We start from the raw sequence: 21,364 nt of genomic DNA on the forward strand, positions 1-21,364 counted from the left end.
GTCAGGTAAAAGTCATTCGAAAATCTGCAGGGAAGTCTAGTCACGGTTGCAGCCGTGCCAGCAGTACAAGGAGCTAAAATTGTATCTTTGTTAATCGATGATCACAACAAAATAAAAAATCATCTCTGTTTGAAGTTACAGTTAGGCGTGAGGTCTCCTTTAGATTTAATCTTGGCGTTAAGGCAAATATTAGGTTAATAAACAACTTTTTAGGTTACGGTTTTGCTGGCATATCCAAAAAGTCACAAGATGACCCAATGCGATCAGCCGAGAATGCGCATCGGGCACATGACATTGTGATGCAAGGCACCGCCCCCGGGTGAAATACCAAGTTTTTAGGAGTCCCTTCGTTGACCTTATTTCCATTTCTTGGCAGCCATTTTTAACTTTTGTCACACTGAGGGTTGGAAACTCAAAGCAAGAGATTTGCATTTGCATAAAAGTAGTGTTAAAAATCCAGAGACCTCTGCCCAGCAGTATAATTTAAACCTGTGCTGGTCAAACAAAATGAAAGTGAGTCTTACTGTACTTCTGTCTAGTTCTTTTTGGACTACAGGTGTATTTTGTGGATGAAATTGTACAGTAGATTTGCATAGCCTGCATGTGTATTTGATTTCCAGCATATAATTATATTTATTGAAATTTTTAAGACGGCAGACTGTGTGGCAATTTGCTTATTATTGTGTTTCTCCACACTATGTAATGTATGTGGAGCATGTGATCCCAGTTGAGTCCCATACATCACACCTGGGATTTGTTCTACTAACTAACAAGTGAGTCTGAAGAAGCATACGCAAAATGCTTTGCTCACTCTTTCACTAGCAGAAAGTGTATAAATAATAAATACCAATCAGGGAGGAATAAACGGTTATTTTCATTGTTGAGTAATTTTCTCAATGGACTAATTAAATTTTGTAAGTTTTGTCTGCAAAATGTCAGCCAAAGAGCCCAAAGTGGAATCTTTAAACGTTTTGTTTTAACCGACCAACAGTCCAAAACCCACAAATGTTCAAGCTACACTGATATAAAACAAAGAAAAGCAGTAAATACTCTCATTAGAGGAGCTGGAACCAGAACATGTTTGACATTTTTGCTTGAGAAATGACTGAAATGATGGATAAAATACTTGCTGATTCATTTTCTGTTGATTGTCTGGTTAGTGGGTTAAACCCAAGATATTTTAAGTTGGTCCAGAGCAGAGTTTTCTGGTGTCCAGAGTTTATTTCTTCATTGATAAAATTAGTGTTACTTTAGAGGCAAAGTGAGGACTTCAGTCATATCTCTTTATATCTTCTCCTCCTTCTTCTCCTGTGATTATTATTTCAGACACTCCTAACCCAGCACCTCTTTTATAATCATCAAATGAACTTCAGATCCTGGGAACAGTCAATACAACCGCTCCTTGAAAGTTGCAGGACAGTTATGTAACTTTCATTGTACTACCTAACTTATACTGTATTCAGGTACCTGCAATGGCTCTTATACTTAAAATCTGTCTGGATTCATGGATCCATGAATCACGTCTATTTGTTTCTAATACATTTGTGGTGAAGAATTTGTGAATTGCTAAATGTTCGCATATTCTTTTAAGACTGCAAAATATGGATCATGTTACACAACACAAGTTCTAAATTGGGCTGATGTAAACTCAAGCATGACGCCAAAAATGTTATTGAAATGATATATATAGAGAGATGGATGCAATATTTATTTTCTCTTTGAAAACCTTCTAACCTTTTGTGCTGAGACTGTCTGATTTCATTTATACTGGTTCATCTTTTTCACTATATGCTATTTCAACATTTTAACACTGTGATTCCTCTGGTTTAGGTGGCCCAGGTCCCCGTGGAGGCCTGCGAGCAGTACGGCACATGTGCAGAATGTCTGAGCTCTGGTGACCCCCACTGTGGCTGGTGTGTCCTGTATAACATGTGAGTCAGCTCCTTCCTCTCCTCCTCACATTCACACATCACATCACAAGAGATTAAAAAAAAACAACATTACTGTTTACCAAACAGCTAGTAGGAGGCTATAAATAAGGCTAAGCACATGGTCATATGATTTGTGCAGTTTAACATAAAAGAATGATTGTGCTCCCAAGAGTTCACCATTATCAACAGCTGGCGGGAAAAACAGAAAAGCAGGAAGTGGTTGTTGGACAGTATGATCCCTCTTAAATAGCGCTATTTAGGACAGCAGAAGCTGCATGCCCACCAGATTTTATTGTTTGTTAGGCGAGAGGACAACTGGTGTAAATGGAGGAGGGAGGGATTAGCCTGGCAGTCGCAGCGGGTCTACCAACTGCACCTCTACATACCAGGGGAGCATTTTGGAAATGGCGGAGCAAGCTTATCTCTTCCATCTTAATTATCTGACCCCCAGGTTAGCTTGCATAATACCTCGATATGGAGCAAAGGGGATTCAGGAGATTAAAACCCTGTGTTTCTTAACCAGCCTGCTGTGTTTGAAGCTGACCTCAGCGAGGGATTTACCCCTGTCTCATCGTATGACGTCTGCATTTCAGCAAGCAATATCTTGATGATAATCAGCATTATTTAAATTGCAGCTCTTGCCGGTGAAGTGTGAATAAAAAAAATGTTTTTTTAATCTAAATTACCTAATTAAACAGTTGTTTTCCCCTTTTTCCTGAGTGCTGACTTTGTCTGCGAGTCCCATTGCGCAGTTTATTTAAATTAATGTCTTACACTTATCAGTGAAGAGATGCTGCTGTTCCCTCAAGTAACCCAAAGTGAATCATGATCTCTCACACAGAAGAATGAGGCTACTTTATTTTTCTGTCTATTAAATCCAGATTGGGGTCTTTTTCTTGCCTCTGAATGAGTCTCACAGAGTGTCATGAAGGATCTCTTTTAGGATCTCACTTTCCCACCCCTGGCACAGTGCACCAAAAAGCACCTATCTGACAGAGTGTGTGTGTTTGGGGGGGGGGGGTATTGCTGAACATGTAAAAAGCCTGAAGGAAAAGAGAACGAATGGGTCCTTCAGACAAAACACGATGAATAAAAGAGGTAAAATAAAAGGCAATGAAAGACAGCCCAAGAAGAAAGGCGTCCATTTTTTTTTTTGGAGGCACTTCAGCTGATGAGCGGTCAGAAGGTGACCGTCTATACTCCTGTGGCTCTGGTCTGCCTCAAGGAGGCGAGCCAGCAACAGCTGTCACCGCGTTTCCATTCCGCCTTTATATTGTGCTGTAATTACAGCAGAGGCCTCGGTGCTCTTTGAGCTCTCTCAGGAGGTGCCACCCCCTCAGCGGTATCTGCGAGTGTATTAAATACTGTCTCCCCTCGCTGTGCGCATTACACATTTAAAAGAAAGAGACCATGGTGCACGTCCAAAATACTCTCCGAGTTCGCTATAATGATTCAACAGTACAGATGAGAGACTCTCAATCTTTTTAATGCAGTGTTTGTGTTTAAGTACAGCCAGCCTGTTACTATCTGAGCCTGCAACTCCCGTAATGCCTCTTTCAAAGGAATCAGTATCAGTACAACCACATTAAAACCAGTCTCAACAACAAATCCCCATTTCTAAAGCTGAACAAATTTCTAAAAGTTAAAAAAATCCACTCTTCCTCTTCCTCTAAATGTACTTTTCTTTGTACCTCCCTCTTAAAAGATAACACCAGGGTCACTATGGTGCCAGCCTTTTCACTTCTTACTTTTAATTGCCCGTTGGGATGGAGTTGAAGCTTATTCTACTGCTGTACTCAGGTTAATTTGCTCTGCAGAAATGCATAGTTAAAATGTAAAGGGAATTGCAAGGGGATTGCTCAAGAACCTGAACGGCAGCCATGTGCAGTAGACAACCATGTTCAGTAACAATCTGTTCATGCACAATTCTATATTATGTAAAGAAAGTATATTAGTATTGCTTTGAATTGATATCACTGCAATATTTCTGTCCTGATTTCATAATATGATGCAGGGAGCAGTTATTGTTGACTACAGATATCACCTTAACTTTGACTCTGACAGTATTTGCGCCGTTATTTCTGCAGGTCGTACAAACATAAATATCACTGTCAGAGTTTGACGTATTCATCAGTAAACTTGCTGCACTATTTGACACATTTTTAATCACGAGTTACTCTTGCTCTACAGGTGCTCGAGGAGGGATCGGTGTCAGAGGGCGGATGAGATCTTCCGTTTTGCTACTGACATTGACCGCTGTGTGAAGGTTATCGCTCACCCGGACAGCATCGCCGTATCAGCACATAGTGTCCCCGTGAGTCTGCTTATCATACTACCAATCACTGTGCTGTCACTCCACTCACAATGCCCATGTTTATGAGCAATCACTGTGAGTAGCCTTGTACAGCCACATGTACAGTAAGTATAAGCCTGGGAGAGAAGATTAGTTTGGCAAGAGGTGAAGTGAGAGAATAGAGATTCTCCCTGTAGGGCATCCACTCTGCTTATTTTGGTTATAACACATGTTCTGTGGGATGGGAAACAAATGTGGAAAAAAAAAAAAAAAATAGGTGGGAGTTGTTTTTGTAGCAGTGAGCAACCCTGTCTGCATCTCTGATGCATCTGCCAAAAGGTTGATTACATTTCCTAAAAGCTTAATTCAGCTGTTTTTGTACAGAAGCAAGAGCACAGAGGAGCAAAGCACAGTAGGAGCTGAGGATCATTATGTTAAAGAAACATTTTGGGAAATACGCTGAAGAAATGAGAAGATCGATATCACTCCCATGTCAATCCGTTAAACATGAAGCTGGAGCCAGGAGATGGTTAGTGGTCTTTATGTAGGTTAGATTGGAAACAGATTGGAAAAAAGGAGAAAAAGCTAGCCTGGCATTGTCAACAGATGATGCCTACCAGCACCTCTACAGCTCATTAATTTACACGTTATATATCTTGTTTTTTAATCCGTACCAAAACAACGACTGACAAGTTGAGGTTTTATTGGGTTTTGTGTGCCGGATTATTTCTTTGCCGGGCACAGTGACTTCCTGGAGTCAGTTTTGTTGTTTTTACACTTTTGTTTTTACGCGGATTACCCCAACGAGATATAAGATATTAATTAGTGAGTTTTAGAGGTGCAGATTTTGTTACCTTTGGACTAAGCCAGGCTAGCTGTTTCTCCCTGTTTCCAGTCTTTATGACAATCTAAGCTAATTGTCTCCTAGCTGGAACTTGGTATCAATCTTATCTCATCTATCTTATAGTAAGACAAGCACAAACATACAGTAAAATGTGAATTTTTAATGTTTTATTGTACCAAGTCAGTTTCTAGTTTGGTCTATGAAATTCTTTCCCTCTGCTTTCCTTTCTTAGCTGCTGCTAGAGGTGAATAATGTTCCAGACCTTTCTGCCGGGATCACCTGTTCATTTGGCCAGCAGGCCGAAGTGGAGGGTCACGTCAACGGTAACAGGGTTATGTGTCTGTCCCCCGCTGGGAAGGAGGTCCCTCAGATACCGGAGGGACAAGGTGAGCTCTGATACAAAACTAAATAAAAAATAAAGTAAAATAGTACAGTAAATTTGTATGGCATGAATGCACAAATAGAGGATGTTGCCAATGTCAGGTGGAAAACCTCCAAAATATCAATATTCCAGACACCAACAAGATCAGTCTTCTTTCAGACTGACCAACTTGCATTTTTTGTTTATCCAAAGAATTAGATAAGTACCGAGACGCTGTAGAAATCCCTCTGAGCATATACCATAATCCCTCAATTGAAGTTTCTGACTGAAGGTTTTCACACGACAACAGCAATGTGCTCTTGTAGAAACACAGGCACCAGGTGGCTCTTTACAGTAGTGAGATAAAAGTATTAACATTTTGTTTCTCATTTTGACCTCTTCTTTTCGCTCATTGTTTTCATTCTTTCACCCATCCTTTCTCTCTCTCTCTCTCTCTCTCTCTCTTACCTCTCTTTCATGCTGCTCTCCACATTTTTTCACTCTTTTTTGCTCTTGCGGTTTTTGTCTCTGCCCCTCCCCCCCCTCCCTCCCTCCCTTCATCTCTCTCTCAGATTGGGCTGGCGTAGAGCTTCGTCTGAACTCAAAGGAGACAGGTCAAATAGTCGCCAGCACAGAGGTGAAGTTCTACAACTGCAGCACACATCAAACGTGAGTCCAGCTGCCACTACCCCCTCCCTCTTCCCCCACAGCTGATTTGTTCAATAGATAGTAGAGCACAACTTAATTTAGGACAATGATGTACGGATGCTCACAACCCCACTTAAGATCGGGCTGTTAGATAACCTCTGAGTTCAATTTATCTGTCAGGTTTCATTTAAATCAACATGATGCATTTGCTATGGCCTGTCTGTTTCGACTTTACTTAAACTGGCAGTTTGTGGGCTCATTGCCTACAGAAATAAATACAACTAAACTACAGTTTTTTGCCTGCTATTATAAAACATCTCAATTATCTTCAAAAAAAAAATATCCATCAAAGATTTGGTGCTCTTTTTATGCATTACCCCACACATATTCACACCTGGAGGCTAACTAATAAACCACAGTGTTCATCATGATGGAGCAGCTTCACTAGTGTAGCTGGGTGTGTGTCGCTGTAGGCCAGCAGCTCCCAAAGGACCCATGAATAGATAAGCATTGACTCAGAGACCACTTTTTAGCTCGGTTTTGTCCTTCAGGGCCCCATCAGAGAATTGTGTTTGTTGTAAGATATGAGATTTTTTTAGCCATGCTCTGGTGCCTTGAGGGTAGATAAAATAATGTAAATTAAAGAGGACTTTATTTAAATGCTCATCTGTTGTACCCTGCCAATATAAGCTTCCTGACTGGGCAGGGAAGATTATGAATGATTTGACTTTGAGCCATTATGCTAATGTCAACTGCATTTACCGAAATAGCAAACTTTGACAAGAGCGGGTCTGCCTGAATAACAATTACAAACACTGCGACAAAGGTGGATCTTATTAGGATGAATGCCAATTAGCAGCATTTGTCAGCTTTAAATGAAGTCTCAAAATCAGCCCTTCATGGGTTTTCACAGCAACACAGGACAATTACGAAAGCTGCAAGGAGGGCGAATCACCCAATTTTGAACTAATTACTTCAAAGTCCTTTATCGTGGAATTTTTGTCCGCTTTCTATGAGTGGTACAGTAACAATCGAGAGAAGGGAAAGTAGTACTTTCTTCCCCTTTTTGAAGTGTTACTGCAATTTGAACTGACAGCCCTAAATGCACACTTCACTAAACTTCAACTGTGCCGTGAATTATACTGAACCATGAGAACACAAAAGCTGGATTCAGGAATAAGGTCACTCTGGGAGGGTGCATTTGATTGATGGAGTATTCATAGTTAAACACAGGAAATTAGCCCACAGTGGATACACATCCCATCTATTCAAAATGCTCTTTGACTGCAACATGAATGCCCCGATATAACCATATTAAGCCATTAGCGAGAAACAGTCGGAAGCTCATCACATCCGCCCCACACCAATACGGCCTCCATTAGCTGGGGAGTGACCCTGTGAACTCCTCTGATTATTATTTCAGACCAACACACTCCTAACCCAGCACCTCTTAGTCCACCTCCCCCACTACCTCAGCATCACAACACCCTCCATAATTAATTATCCAGTGATTGCAGCACCCTGCTCATCCAGTTCTATTAATACCCCACCTCCAAAATTTCTTTCGCTCTCTCACACACATACACACAAGTACACATTGTTATGTCCATATTGGCCCTGGGCAGATAATTAACATCAAAATTTAATGATGCTGCACTACATTTATTGACATTTGTAGCATGCTATAAGCCGCAGTATTGGAAAGCTGATAGCGGTTTTAAAGTTTCCTCATGATTTCATCTTATTTCACGACCAAATTCAGGAGCAGACTTCGATAGTGCATGGATCTGTTTTCTGCACAGTGGTACACCTCTAATACACACAATAAAGCCTACAGTTAGCCCGCCAGGAAAATAGGACATGTTCACTTTTCTGCTCTCCAATTGTTCTGTTTGGTATATCAACAGCTGTGCATCATCCATCTCTGTTCTCTCATCACTTCACCCCTCACTTCTCGCCCTGAAGTTGTATCATCATCACCTCCCTGTTTGCCGACCGAAATGTGATTAAATCCAGTCCAACAGGGTTGTTTCAGCCTGATTTTAATCCACAACTGACTGCTGGCTGCATCAACTGAATCTGAGCCAAATATGTTGTGCAGTTCTACCCATCAAATATCCAGTTGTCACTTTCATTCCAGATTTTGCATATAATCCGGAGTTGGACGGGTGACTTTAAAATGTGCTGTATTCCTCACGGCTACTTCATCAAAAGTTAGAGACATAATGCAAGGAACTGCAAAGATCTCTGAATTATAAAATGAAAATCCAGGTTGTTGAAATGTGTAGTTGACATATCCATGCCACTGTATGCCCTTGTTGGATATACTACATCTTTTTATATAACACTGCTTATAGAGCACTTTAAGTGACAGTGACACTTGAGTAGTTATTCTCCTGCCAAGACTTCATGCTCAAGGTCATTTATTGTCATCTACATGAAAAAGGCTACCATTCATGCTGTCTGCATAGAAACTGGGGACATCTGATCTTTACATGTAACAGACTGACAAGATAAATTCAGCAGAAAGCTATAATCCTTTATCAGGCACCCATTTTCAATCCTCTTTACTCGGGAGAGGAAGATGTAGAAAATAAAAAAAGGGATCTGCTCTGCATTCAGTAGACAGAAAGTCTTTTTTTTAAAAATTGTACAGGCTTAGTGTACATGTATGATTAATGTGTTCATTTTGTCCTGCAGGTGCCTGTCCTGTGTAAACAGTACTTTTCGCTGCCACTGGTGTAAATATCGCAACCTGTGTACCCACGACCCAAGCAGCTGTTCTTTCCAAGAGGGACGAGTCAATGCCTCAGAGGTAAACGCACATTCACACGGAGATACTGCAGTTACAGTTTCGTTAGCTGATAAAGTGTAGCATTCAAGAGCACCGTTTATAAGTTACTATGTGACATCTTTGCTTTAAAAGGCAAAAATCCAAATGCAAGTACAAAACTTGCTATCACTCTCACATTGACTGAAAGGCCGGACTAACTTTGTTATTAACATCTTATTAATACTTTCTATGCTGTAAAAGGTGTGTTTACGTCAGTCATGTTTTAAACGTTGCACTGAAACAGGCCTACATCCAAAACAAAGCAGATTTTCCAGCTATAACTAAAACTGTAGAGTACTTGAATATAACCTGACATTTACAGTATAAAATATAGTAGAAGAAAATAAGAATTGAGCCAATTAAGAAGCATAAAAATATGCTGCACAGAGAAAGTAACTATCATAATAATATTATCAAAAATAAATTAGAGAACCAAAGATTCAATAAATAAATACAATGACAAACAGTACAGAAAAATATGGTTCTAAAAGATATAATGTGCAGTATAATATTTAAAAACAGACCATAGTCCCACCATGGTGGAAAGTATAACACATAGCATATGAATGCAAATTATATTCGGATTAGCAATCTATTTGCCCCTTTAATCCCTGTGCTACATTAGTCCTTCGTGTTTATATAACACATTCATATGTATTAATACAGATTACAACATACAGCTAGATAGACAGATACAGTATATGCATAGTGGGCTTTATTAATCTCCAGAGGGGAAGCTAGTCATGTAAATACTGCTCATGTATTATGCATGGAGAATATTAAGACCTAACACGATGGACAACAGGGAGATATGCATGTTTCCTCACTCAACACTACGATGACAACATTTCTGCATGCGTATTTTTGTTTTCATAGGACTGCCCTCAGCTCCTTCACTCTGGTGAAATTCTTATTCCGGCCGGCGAGGTCCGACCCATCACCCTGAGGGCCCGAAACCTTCCTCAGCCACAGTCGGGACAGCGGGGCTACGAGTGCGTAGTGCACGTGCAGGGTGTCAGCCACCGTGTCACGGCGCTGCGCTTCAACAGCACCAGTGTGCAGTGCCAGAACAGCTCGGTATGACCTCAAACACTCCCAGTGGGAGTCTCACAGCTGTCAAATGAGGCAGACAGCTTGGATGCTGTGTAGGCAAGGCACATAGGGTACATCACTGAATACCGCCTGAGGTGTTGAGCATACTGAGGAGAAAGTGGAGGAAAGTAAAAGTGATGAGGAAAAGTGCAAAGCATGTGAGGGAAAGGAGGAGAGTGACAAAGGAAGAATGAAAGGAAAATTGCTATATATGGAAGCCTATTGGCGACTATATTAAAAAACTTGAACATGAACAAACGAATCGATTCATTTTGACACCATAAGAGCGTGATGACATGTAAATGTGAATGCAATAGACTGGGGGTGCTGTTTTGCTTATTGCATTTGAATATTGTCCTCTGTACAACAGGTTAAGTCTTTGAAAATGAAATGTCAATGCCGTTTTCATTTTCAAATTCTGAGAAAATTGCATTTTAATTTTAATTGACTTAAATATTGCTTGCATAAATGGAAAATCAGGTTACATTGTTTATATTGCATTTTAATTTTCAAATTTGAATTAACATTTGAATATTGTTCACTGTACAGCAGGGAAGGACTTTGAAAATTAAATGTCAAACAGTTTTTCCATTTTCATTTTAATATGGTCATAGAACGCCCATAAGAGTATGTGAAAATGAAAATGAAAATTGGATTATTGCATTTTTATTTTAATTTTTACTCAAATAACACATACATATATGGAAAATTATAATGCTATTATGCTATTACATGTTCATTTTCAAGTTTACATTATCATTTTAATGTAGTCCTCTATAGGCTTCCATAGCTGTATGACTAAAGTGAAAATGGAAACCAGGTAAATACATTCAGCATGACTTCAATCTTACCTCGCCTTGTAAACTGGAAATTGTCAGACTAACATCTAGGTGCTCACAGAGTGTAAATGTGTTGTTCCCGACAGAAAGTCGTAGGTTTGGGATGAATACAGGAGATTTCTTTGAGGTTTTGTTGCACAATGCAAATCACAGGCCAAATTTCAATGCAAAGCATACCTTGCTACTCCATGACAATGAATGAAAAGGCCATTTTCTTCAGATGTGGATGATCGGCCACCCCATCCAGGGTTTGCGTCCCTACATGTCAAAGAGGAGAGAAGCAGACAACCATGGCAGAAATGACAGATGGTTAAAAGCCTCGTCTCTCTGCTACCCTTTCATCCTCTCATTTTCTCCCACTTTCTCTGTATCTTTTTTTTTTTTTTTTTACTTTATCCTCCGTCTCTCTTTGACTTTCTTTCTCCTTGTATCAACTTTCCACACACTCCCTCACTCTCTGTTTCTGCTTTTCAGTACATGTACGAGGGTGTGAAGATCAGTGACCTGGCAGTGGACCTCTCCATCGTATGGAACGGCAATTTCATCATCGACAATCCCGAGAAGATTAAAGGTGCCTCTGCCATCCATCACTGCCAAGCCAGAGAAGTGTAAAGCACTCAATCCACAGGGGATAGATGGGTCATAGAGAGCACTTCAAGGCTCTCAAAAGAGAAAGTTCACAATAGCAGGGAGTGTTATCAAAAAGCACCCAATCACTCGTATGCCAGAGGGGTGAAGGGTGAATCTTCATATTTGCTCAGTTTCGCTCTCACGGCTGCTCTTGGTTTCCTTTCCATCATCATGCAAAAAATAGGTGTTTGTCAGTAGTCATTGTAGATTTTCCATTAAATGTCTCCATGTAGTCAAGGATAGAGTCAGTGATGGCCATGAATTTTAACAGGTCTTGTCATGATTTATTTACTTAATAAGTTACTTAATATGGGCATAAACATAGGCTACTTACAGGAGAGAGGATGTAAGAGACAGACTTCAAAGAAAGGTTTATTGGATTACTTCTGCATCTTTTCGCTTAATACTTAGAAGAAGGAATTTATACAAACACTTTTTTTATGAATTTTCACATGGATTGAGTTCACATGTTGACTGTTGGCATTATTGCAGTCAGTTATTTTTAGAGATGACTATAAATACCAACTGTTGATTCAATTTATTTGGTTGATCAAGTTTTGAGCATTTGCTTCTATAAACTAATAATAGCAGTGATTATGTTTTCCAATAGTCTCAGAAACCTCAGTACTGGTATGTGAAATGCCTTCCCATTTAAAAAAAAAAAAAGACTAGATGTCCTCTGTGTTTTCCCACAGTGCACCTCTACAAATGCAGTGCCCAGCGGGACAGCTGTGGCATGTGTCTGCGTGCAGAGAGGAAGTTCCAGTGTGGCTGGTGTAGCGGCGAAGGCCGATGCACCATGAAGCAGCACTGTCCTCCCATCTCCCCCTACGCCAGCCGCTGGCTGGACCTCTCTGCCAGGAATGTCAAGTGTACCAACCCACGCATTACTGAGGTTTGTTGTTTATTTGGGTTGTTGCCCAGTCAGTCAGTCAATAAGTCAAGCCACCAAGAATAAAAGTATATTGTCTTTGAATTATACAAACACAATGTGTAGCCTTCTTTAGGTATGTAAGTACTTAAGAATGTAGTTTCACTTTGAATAAAAATCAAAGTTCATATGGGGATTATGATTGTTTTTAGGCTCCAGGGATGGCAACTTTGGTCCAGACTGGAATATCTCAACAAGTATTAGATAGATTGCCATGATATTTTGTGACCTTTGCGGTGCCTAGAGGATGAATCCTAATGAATTTGGATATCCCTTGAATTTTTTCTCTTGCACCACCATGGGGTTCACATTTATAGTTTTGAGTGAAATGTCTCAACAAATATCGGATGGATCCCCATAGAATTCGAAACACACGTTCATATCCCCACCGGGATGAATTGTAATAACTTGATCCCTCGATTTTTTATCTAGCACTGTCATCAGATCAAAAATTCTAGTTGTCCAATACTTTGGTTTATAAATAAATAACTGCAAAACGAACAGCATTCCCATCAGCCTCAGCTGCACTTTGCGTTCATGTGCTGATTAACAAATGCTAGCACACTAACACACTAAACTAAGAGGGTGAGTATAGTAAACATTATACCTGCTAAACATTAGCATGTTAGCTTTGTCATTGTGTGCATTATGCCGATGTTAGCATTCAGCTCAAAGCACTGCTGTACCTAAGTACATCCTCACAGAGCTGCCAGTACGGCTGTAGACTCTTGTTTCTTACTGAAACATTTATACTGTTTTTTCTTTACTGGCAGATATAGAGGCTGAGGGCTTTGAACAAACGCATAGCCCATAAATGTCTAGTCACAAGCATGTTTCTTCAACTGTACATCCATCTGTACCTCTTAATACAGTATCAGGATACAGTATGCCAGCACACAGTGTTGCATATACTAGGTAGTCTGTGAATATCAACAACAAACACTAATTTTATCTGTGGCTGCCTTCCAACCATCCAAGTGTCTGTTTACCTGAGACTATCTCACATTTTATTCCATGCCGGCTGAATACCTTAAGTGCTTGACAGCTAAACGAATTCAGCCTGTTTAGAGAGTGGTGATGGATCTTTTATGTCACAAACTCCTGTTCATTCTCTTGAATGAGGCACAGTGGGTCAGGCACAGAGATGCAAGGCTCTCCCACTTCAAAGAGCCGGGAGCCTTTGATGTCCCTGTCACATTATTAGTGTTTCTGAAGGAGCTGCAGCAGAATGAATCAACCACCGAGTGCTGCTCGGGATTGGTGGGAGTGTTGCTCTGGCATTGCTCTTGTTCTGCTCTGCAGGTCCAAAGGTTTCCTGCTGGGATGGTTAACTTTACATTGAAAAGAACTGTGAATAGGTTTCTCAAAGCGTTGTTATTCACTGCATTATTCATTAAAGTTTGTTTTGAATTATTGCGTATTTCAATGCCTTTTGAATAAAGCCAGTCAGGACCAGTTATGTATTTCACACAGACTCAAGACAAATTTACTTAATGTTTGCTTTCTAAGATTAAAGAGAAATTACACAGACGCTGCGCTTAGAGTGTGTGTGAAGATTCTCAGTTATCCGGGTCATGGTACAATATATCTAGAAGTGCTGAAAAACAACTGGATTTGCTTTAAGATGCTAAAAAACCCCAAAAGAATCAAGAATCCAGTTGCATTCGATTTAGCTTTTTCTAGATAGATTGTGCTAAGGTTTTGACCAATATGACACATACCATATCACACATTTTGAGGACCAATCTTGTTGTACTGAAGCAGCCAACAGTTGATATTTTGTGACAGAACTTAAAAATTTTCAGTCACATCTCTAACCAGGACTTATCAGGAATTAGTGTTTCACCATAATCGTATTCCTCTGGAGCTGGAAAGACTTTGCATAACTGTTACAACCACATGATTCTCCTAAACAACTGAGACTAATTACATGGTTTGGGAGATAAACTCTCTTAATGCCACATTACTCTCCAAAATGGGAAACACTGGGTACATAATTGCATTTGACTTAAAAATCTATTTACAAACAACTATTAAACAATGAAATTGAAATCTGAAGCAAGCTAATGTGTAAAAAAATAAACATGCATATCAGTTCTTACAGTCTTCAGTATGCAGTTAATAGTAGGAAGCTGTGGTCAGAGAGGAACCTTAGTCAGTTTGGTGGTGGAAAAAACTGACTAGATGGTAGCTGGGGATATGAGTCAAATCTTTCTTATCTTACTATGACTTTCTTCTACCTCTTATGTAGGTAAGCCCAGTTGCTGGACCTCTGGAAGGGGGCACACTGATCACCATCCAGGGCCTGAACCTGGGTCTGTCCTTCTCTGAGCTGGAGGGCAACGTGAAGGTGGCGGGAGTGCAATGCACCCCACAGGAGGAGGGATACATCACTGCAGAACAGTAAGAGAGACGAGTCCCCTCTCCTGCCTTGAAATGCATGGATCCATACTCTACTGTACAGACACATATGGTGGAGATGCAAGCACACACACACAATAAAATAAACAAATGCACTCTCTCTTTCTCCCTCACACTATTTTTTTCTCACATGCACAAGCACAGTCTGTGAATAAGACGGAGCCCAGTGATGCCTCATCAGGTTGTAGGATTGTGTGGGGGGCTTTGCATTGCTCTGGTGCAGTCAGAGCCAAAGGAAGAGACAGTCTTTGTGTCGTTGTCGTTATGAGGCTGTCGGCACAGATGTAATTGAAATGCGCTGCGTGTCGCTGACTGGAGGGACAATCTGTTAGCCATGTGTTTCTCTCACAGCCATGTAATGCGATTGGGCTCAGGCTGCAGGGACTTTATTTATATCCTTGTAAAAAAAAAAAAAAAAAAAAAAAAAAAAGAAAAAAGGAAAAGAACATACCAGCAGAAAATTGGAAAACTCTCGTGATGTATGAATGGAAGGGCTGGGCAGGGACGATTCTTTGGGTGCTCTTCTTGTATGGGGGAACGCAGTGTTTCTTGCAGAGAGCAGTGCATTCGGCAGGGCCATTCATTTGGCACACACAGTGCTTTAAAACATGGCATTACAGCTGTTACAACCATTAATTTCAGCATGGGGTCAGTTGCTATAATGACTTATTCATGGAGCACTTTATCTTATTGACCTGACAGGCAATACTGATTTATTGAAGAAACCCGCATGTTGTCATGGCAACCGGAGGTAATGGTGGGTGGCAATCGTGCTGGAGATGGGGAGGGGTGTAGTTTATCATTTGAGTTATATTGCTGTTATAGGTTTCCCATTAGGAAGAAAGATGGCCCTCTATATTGACCCACAACTTCTATGAAAGTCTGCCTCAATCACACTGGCCAGCAGAGGCCATTTTCCACCAGTGCAATTCATATCAAATGTGATACAGTGCAGTGACATTTCTGTGTGTGTGCCTGGCTCTGGTGTTATTACTTGTATGCATGATGATCTGTTCCGTGCCTGTGTTTTTGTGCACCCACATTCATCAGGATATCAGTGACTGAAGGGATGATAGAAGATTGTTTTTTCCTATTCCGATGTTAAGGCGATTTTAACTAACTTACTATCAGAACTAAAATGTGTTATATATGTGTAGTGTAGTACCTTTAAGGGATAGGGAAGGGCAGATGCAAATCTATATGAATTGGTCGCGTACAGGCCTCACAGTAAATTTTTGAATTTGTCCCGCCCTCTCGTCCCACCGCCAGCTTGGTGTTTGGCGCCAGGTATCTCAGCATGCTCTGTGCACCGAATTTGTCATTTCCCATAGATAATGAATGAGTTCGGATTTTGTTGCCAGTCAGTTCACATACAGTGGGGCAGCACTGTGAAGGTGAGGCTGACGACCGGAGCACATAGTATGAAGTTAGCAGTATAGCTGTGAACAGGGGCTATTTGACAATCAATAAATGCTACAATTCCTCAAGACCCAAGCCAAGTTGTCTTGCTTGCCACCTACTGATTAAAGTGAGGGGGGTTGGCCACGAAGTTAGCGTGTCTGCATTGCATTCTGGCTGCAAAACGCAACACAAACACCCTGTGTCACACCCACGTTATAACCTGTGGCACCAGGCCAGAAGTCAACCGGTCAGAGGATATTTGTCACCACGGACGACGAGAGGTTCATCTTGGAAGTGAAAAACCACAAGATTTTATATGACACCACTGCTGCCAAGAGTGCTCCGGTCCCTGGCTTCCTCTCCAGGTAGAGGGGTGGCTGTCTTCTCTCAAAACACTCGCAGCCAGAATGCGTCATAGCCATACATGGTTGAATCAAGGTGTAACCTAATCAGGCTCACTTAAGGTGGACTGATCTTTAAGATGGACCACCTGTTCTCCTTGTAGTGACAATCTCAGCCGCTCCTAAACAGAGAACGGAGAAATGTCCAGCTGCTGAGTCTCACCTGAGTTTTGCTCATCCTCTCCCAGAATTATTAGTATTTTTTGTGTTTCTGAAAGGGTGTTAAAATGTGGGAATATTTCTGCAAATTTAGGGTAATATGTTTCCATTATCTTGTCATATTTTGGACATGAGAGAAGGAAGTGCATTTCAGTCTCTGTTTCTAAGAGGTCACGATGTTGACACAGTCTCTGGTTGCTGGATTACCAGGTTTTTGAGTGTCTTCATTTTTTTGTCTCAAGGCTATGGTCCCCAAGTCTGTACTTTATTACAATTTTTCTTTGTTTGGTTTCAGGAGTGGTCAGGTATTTGGCCAGTTCAATCTCTCTGTTTAGTGTTTGATAACATTGAAGCTTATTCTGGTTTTTAATTTCAGTTCTCCGATTATCAGCGTAGTTTCTTTTCAATTGAAGGTCAATGCATTAGTTGTCATTGTTTTGGTGATGTACTATATCATGAAGTTCCAATACTAGTGGACCCAGTGTGTCTGATTCAAAATCAATCTCTCTCTCTCTCTCTTTTTCACCCCTGATGAGTTTGCATCCCTGATTCATGTATTTGTGTCTTTTGTTTCAACAGGATTGTATGCGAGATGGCTGCTGCTCCCACAGGAAGTGCACCAGGTCCAGTTAAGCTGTGTGTTGGCGAATGCAGACCAGAACTACGTGCTCAGTCCTCCCAGCTCTACTCTTTTGTGGTAATTCCAACACTGAAACATTTTTTTTTCTCCATTGGTTCTGAAACAAACATCAAGTGCTTGCAGTGAATTAGGCTGAATGTGTCATTGCAGGTGAAAGCTAACATCACATATTAGCTTGATCCATTCAAGCCGCTGCAGTCATTAACTGGAGAGGAAGAATGACAGATAGAATTGAATACGAGACTTGAAGAAGGGTTTTTTTGTGCAACAAAGATTGTGCATATGAGAGTTTAAAACATAATTATGAAGGTCTTTTCTAATGGTTTGTTCAATGTGTTTTCACTTTATGGCTAATAAGAAGACGGGCGTACTGTACTGCACTTGAGACGAGAGCTATTTTTGTTTGCTTTTGATAATGTGCTGTTTTATTAGTATTTTTTACAGTCCTTTTCAATAGGGGTCTTTCTTTATCAACTATATTTTTCTCTCTTCAAAGAAGTGTTTTGGTCTACCTTTTTTTTTAAAAACATTTTTGGAGTTTACTTTTTTGTTGGTTTATTCAGCCAAGGACAGTTTTTCAGAAGCAGACAAATAACAAGACATACTGCACTCTGTGTTTGTCCAATATTGGATAAAGTAGTAATGAATTTTGGTTCTCGACAGACCCCTTCAATGCTGGCACTGACCCCAGGCAGAGGACCTGAGTCTGGGGGCACCAAGGTCACCATTGTCGGAGAGAACCTGGGCGCTGGCAGCACTGTTAATGTGTACTTTGGTAATCAGACCTGTGAGCTATACAGGTGAGTCAGAAGACAACTATCTTTACGTAGTTCCTTAAGACTCCAGATTCACAAGTGAGACTGCCTCCACAATATTAAACATTTAACTTTCTCTGTGCTCAATGAAGCACAGTAAGAGATCACTCTATTTAAAGAAACCCACTTTAGATACAATTAAGTGTCAGTAAAATAAAATGAAAAGTCTTGTGATGAAACCCACAGTGGTACGTATTGTTCTCTGTGTATTTATAGATATCTATTTAAAGTTCAAAATGCCTCACATGTTATGAGTCAGGAGGGTTAGGCGAGCAAGCCATTAGCTAGAGCACCCTCTAATTACAGCGTTCCATCCCTAATGTGTCTGTAACGACGAAGAGATGGGACAGACTATAATGAATCCTTTCCCCTCATGGTAATGTGCATGGCTCATAACTGTGTGAAGCCAGGGATTTGCCGCTGTAGCAGCGACTGGGCAGAGTCACAATCAAAGGGATGAATAAATCCCTCTTTTGGTACTCCCACCAGGAGGACCATGTCAGAGATTGTATGCTTCTCTGCGCCGTCGGTGACTGGAGCAGGACCAGTGCAAGTTAGTCTGAGTGTTGACCGGGCCAAGCTTCCTGGGAGTCTGGCCTTTGAGTACATAGAAGACCCCACGGTCCAGCGCATTGAACCCCTTTGGAGCATCACCAGGTAACACTAAACAATACAGTACTGCACATACACTGACACCAGCCAGATTACAGTTGTTGAGATCACTTCAACACGTCCAAGTCAAAAAGACATGCAAGTCTGGGCACTGTTTCACATAAGTGATTTGCAAGCACTGCTTACTGGCAAATTGCAAATATTAGCAGTGTTAAGTTTCACAAATGATTGTCGTTTGCAAATTGCAGAAAATTTGAGAGTCCCCCAGGGCTCTCACATGCTCATGCGTGGGTCACAAGTATGGTGTTTGTTTTAATTTGAGAAACATGCCCAAATTAATGTGAGACGAAATGAAATGCATGGCCCTAGGTTGATTTGAGACTCAGAATAAGCGTGAATGGGCGTCTGAGCTTCTCTTCACAGGGCACTATTTACAGTTTTTCTGTATTTCTGATTTTCACAAAGTAATGTCATCTGAAGTGTCTAAATGTCCAAAAATATCCAATATTGCATGAAGGTTAAAAACAAATCATTTCTACAAGTGCCTCTTTTCAATGTGTTTTTCTAAAAGGAGGTATGACACAAGTTTAGTAGTATACTTTCCAATAAAAATCTAATCTGAATATTAAAAATAAAAAAAAATCTGCCTGAATATGGCTTTCTGCCTAGTGCAGATTATCACAATGTCAGGCAATCTGTGAGTTAGCCAGCAGAGTTAGGATTACAGAGAGAGTGATGCAAAGAACTGAGGTGATCAGTATTCGGCGATAACAAGGTTATTAAATGACAAAATCTAATCTGTAATCACAACAAGGCGACTAATATAAGGAAAAGAAAATTTGTGTTCAAAGAAGTACTTTTATTTATGCTGCATTTCATCACAGATTTGACATGAATAAGTGTGATGCTGCTAAATTTACAGTGCAGGAGAATTTGCCGCATAAACATTTCTATCACACTTGAAAGGTGCATTACCTGTATTCCACTAAATAAAAGATGGCACTTAATTTGGGTTCGGGTGGGATTACCCAGCACTACGTCCCTGCAGATTAGACTTCAGAGAAACACCCTGGCCCTCAGCCTAGTGACAGGAGGAGCTTTGTGGAGCTGCAATCAAGAGCCCTCATCACGAATGTGCAGTCCCACTATGTGGCCCTACAAGCTTAGGTAGCCTTTGAAGTGTGAGAAGAGAAGGATTGGCACTCTGTCAGGCTGACTAGACTGGCCAGTTTTTTTTTTCCTTTTACACCATTTTTCACTTGTTCTCTCTCATATTATCCCCTCCTTTGTCTCTCCCTCTCTACTTCCCAATTCCATACTCATATAGTGTTTTAAACTCACACTGCAGCACAGGTTATGCAAAGATTAGAGAGTGTTGTTTATTTTAATCACATCTAGCGCAGATATGTAAACAAGCAGCACCTGTATTCATGCTATGCCAGCCTCACAGTCGTGGATGAATATAAAATAGCAGCCAGCTGGTTCGCCGTTTGATCTGGCTCTTCTGCCCAATAACAAAGAGCGAGCTGCCATGCCAGCTATACCTCCTCAAACCTGCATTAATGCGGTTTCTCTCTAAAATGTTGGGGTTTGCAAGTTAAAAAGATTGATCTCTCTGCAGTCGTCACTCTAATTAAATCATGTTGAAAAGGCAATTTGAGTTTTACATATGAGCCTACCTGGAGCTAGGGTAGTGCACTTGCATGTGTTATTGACCAATAATTCTTGTTACTTAAGCTATAAAAATGTTCCTTCCTTCTTAACAGCGGACACACCACCCTGACAGTGACTGGAACCAACCTGGATGTAGTTCAGGAGCCGCGGGTCAGAGTAAAATATGCCGGCCACGAATCTGTCAATGTGAGTCTGACATCTGCTAATATACTGCACTCAACCTTTATTGACATTGCTTACTCAAGCTGATAGAAAATGGCACGTTAAAGTTGTTCTTTATTGATGGTTTGCTCTGATGTAACAAGGTAGATTCAGTGCTGTGGTTCATTTACTACTTTCTGTCTTTGCATACTGATCTATACTGACTCATTTTTAAACATGTAGCCTCAAGTGTTTATGCAGTTTAATACACAAATGTGTATTTTTAAACTCATGATAGGGTGACAGGTTAGTTTAGTTTTGAGAACTAAATATTGTATATATATATAGACCTGCCAAAGTGTGAAGTCAGAAAAACATACTGTCTAGTTACCAAGCAGCCTGGAGGATGGATAGCAAATTAACTAACAGTAGCTTGACCTACGTCGGAAAAATATAATGGGGCAACAGTTTGTAAAATGTCATTGTTGCTGTGGCTGTAATAATAAAGCCATACATAAACAAAGGGGTTAGAAAGAGGTTGCATATAGAATGGTTCATTCCAAAATGACATTTTGAAAACTGACATGGAAGTACAATTCAGTTTCGGCAGGTGATTTATGGTGCTGATTCTGCTTGCCTGAGCTCCTCGGGCAGGTTGCTTCAGATTGATTGATTGTTCCAAAGTGTTGGAGCCCCGA

The 21,364-nt window shown here is 40.6% G+C and overlaps 1 protein-coding gene across 1 annotated transcript in view; it reads left to right on the plus strand.

Annotated features, from left to right (window-relative positions):
- The window catches only part of LOC122980710 (plexin-A2-like), a 78,121-nt gene that overhangs the window by 36,143 nt on the left and 20,614 nt on the right, over positions 1-21,364 (plus strand). The window contains exons 5-17 of the mRNA XM_044348999.1: positions 1,831-1,931; positions 4,122-4,245; positions 5,301-5,454; positions 6,002-6,098; positions 8,778-8,892; positions 9,787-9,987; positions 11,316-11,412; positions 12,167-12,366; positions 14,654-14,805; positions 17,364-17,481; positions 18,088-18,224; positions 18,729-18,896; positions 20,618-20,711. Of these exons, the coding sequence (XP_044204934.1) occupies positions 1,831-1,931; positions 4,122-4,245; positions 5,301-5,454; positions 6,002-6,098; positions 8,778-8,892; positions 9,787-9,987; positions 11,316-11,412; positions 12,167-12,366; positions 14,654-14,805; positions 17,364-17,481; positions 18,088-18,224; positions 18,729-18,896; positions 20,618-20,711 (1,758 nt within the window). The remainder of the gene's footprint in view (positions 1-1,830; positions 1,932-4,121; positions 4,246-5,300; positions 5,455-6,001; positions 6,099-8,777; positions 8,893-9,786; positions 9,988-11,315; positions 11,413-12,166; positions 12,367-14,653; positions 14,806-17,363; positions 17,482-18,087; positions 18,225-18,728; positions 18,897-20,617; positions 20,712-21,364) is intronic.

Source organism: Thunnus albacares, chromosome 4 (genome assembly GCF_914725855.1).
Source record: "Thunnus albacares chromosome 4, fThuAlb1.1, whole genome shotgun sequence".
Lineage (NCBI taxonomy): Eukaryota > Metazoa > Chordata > Actinopteri > Scombriformes > Scombridae > Thunnus > Thunnus albacares.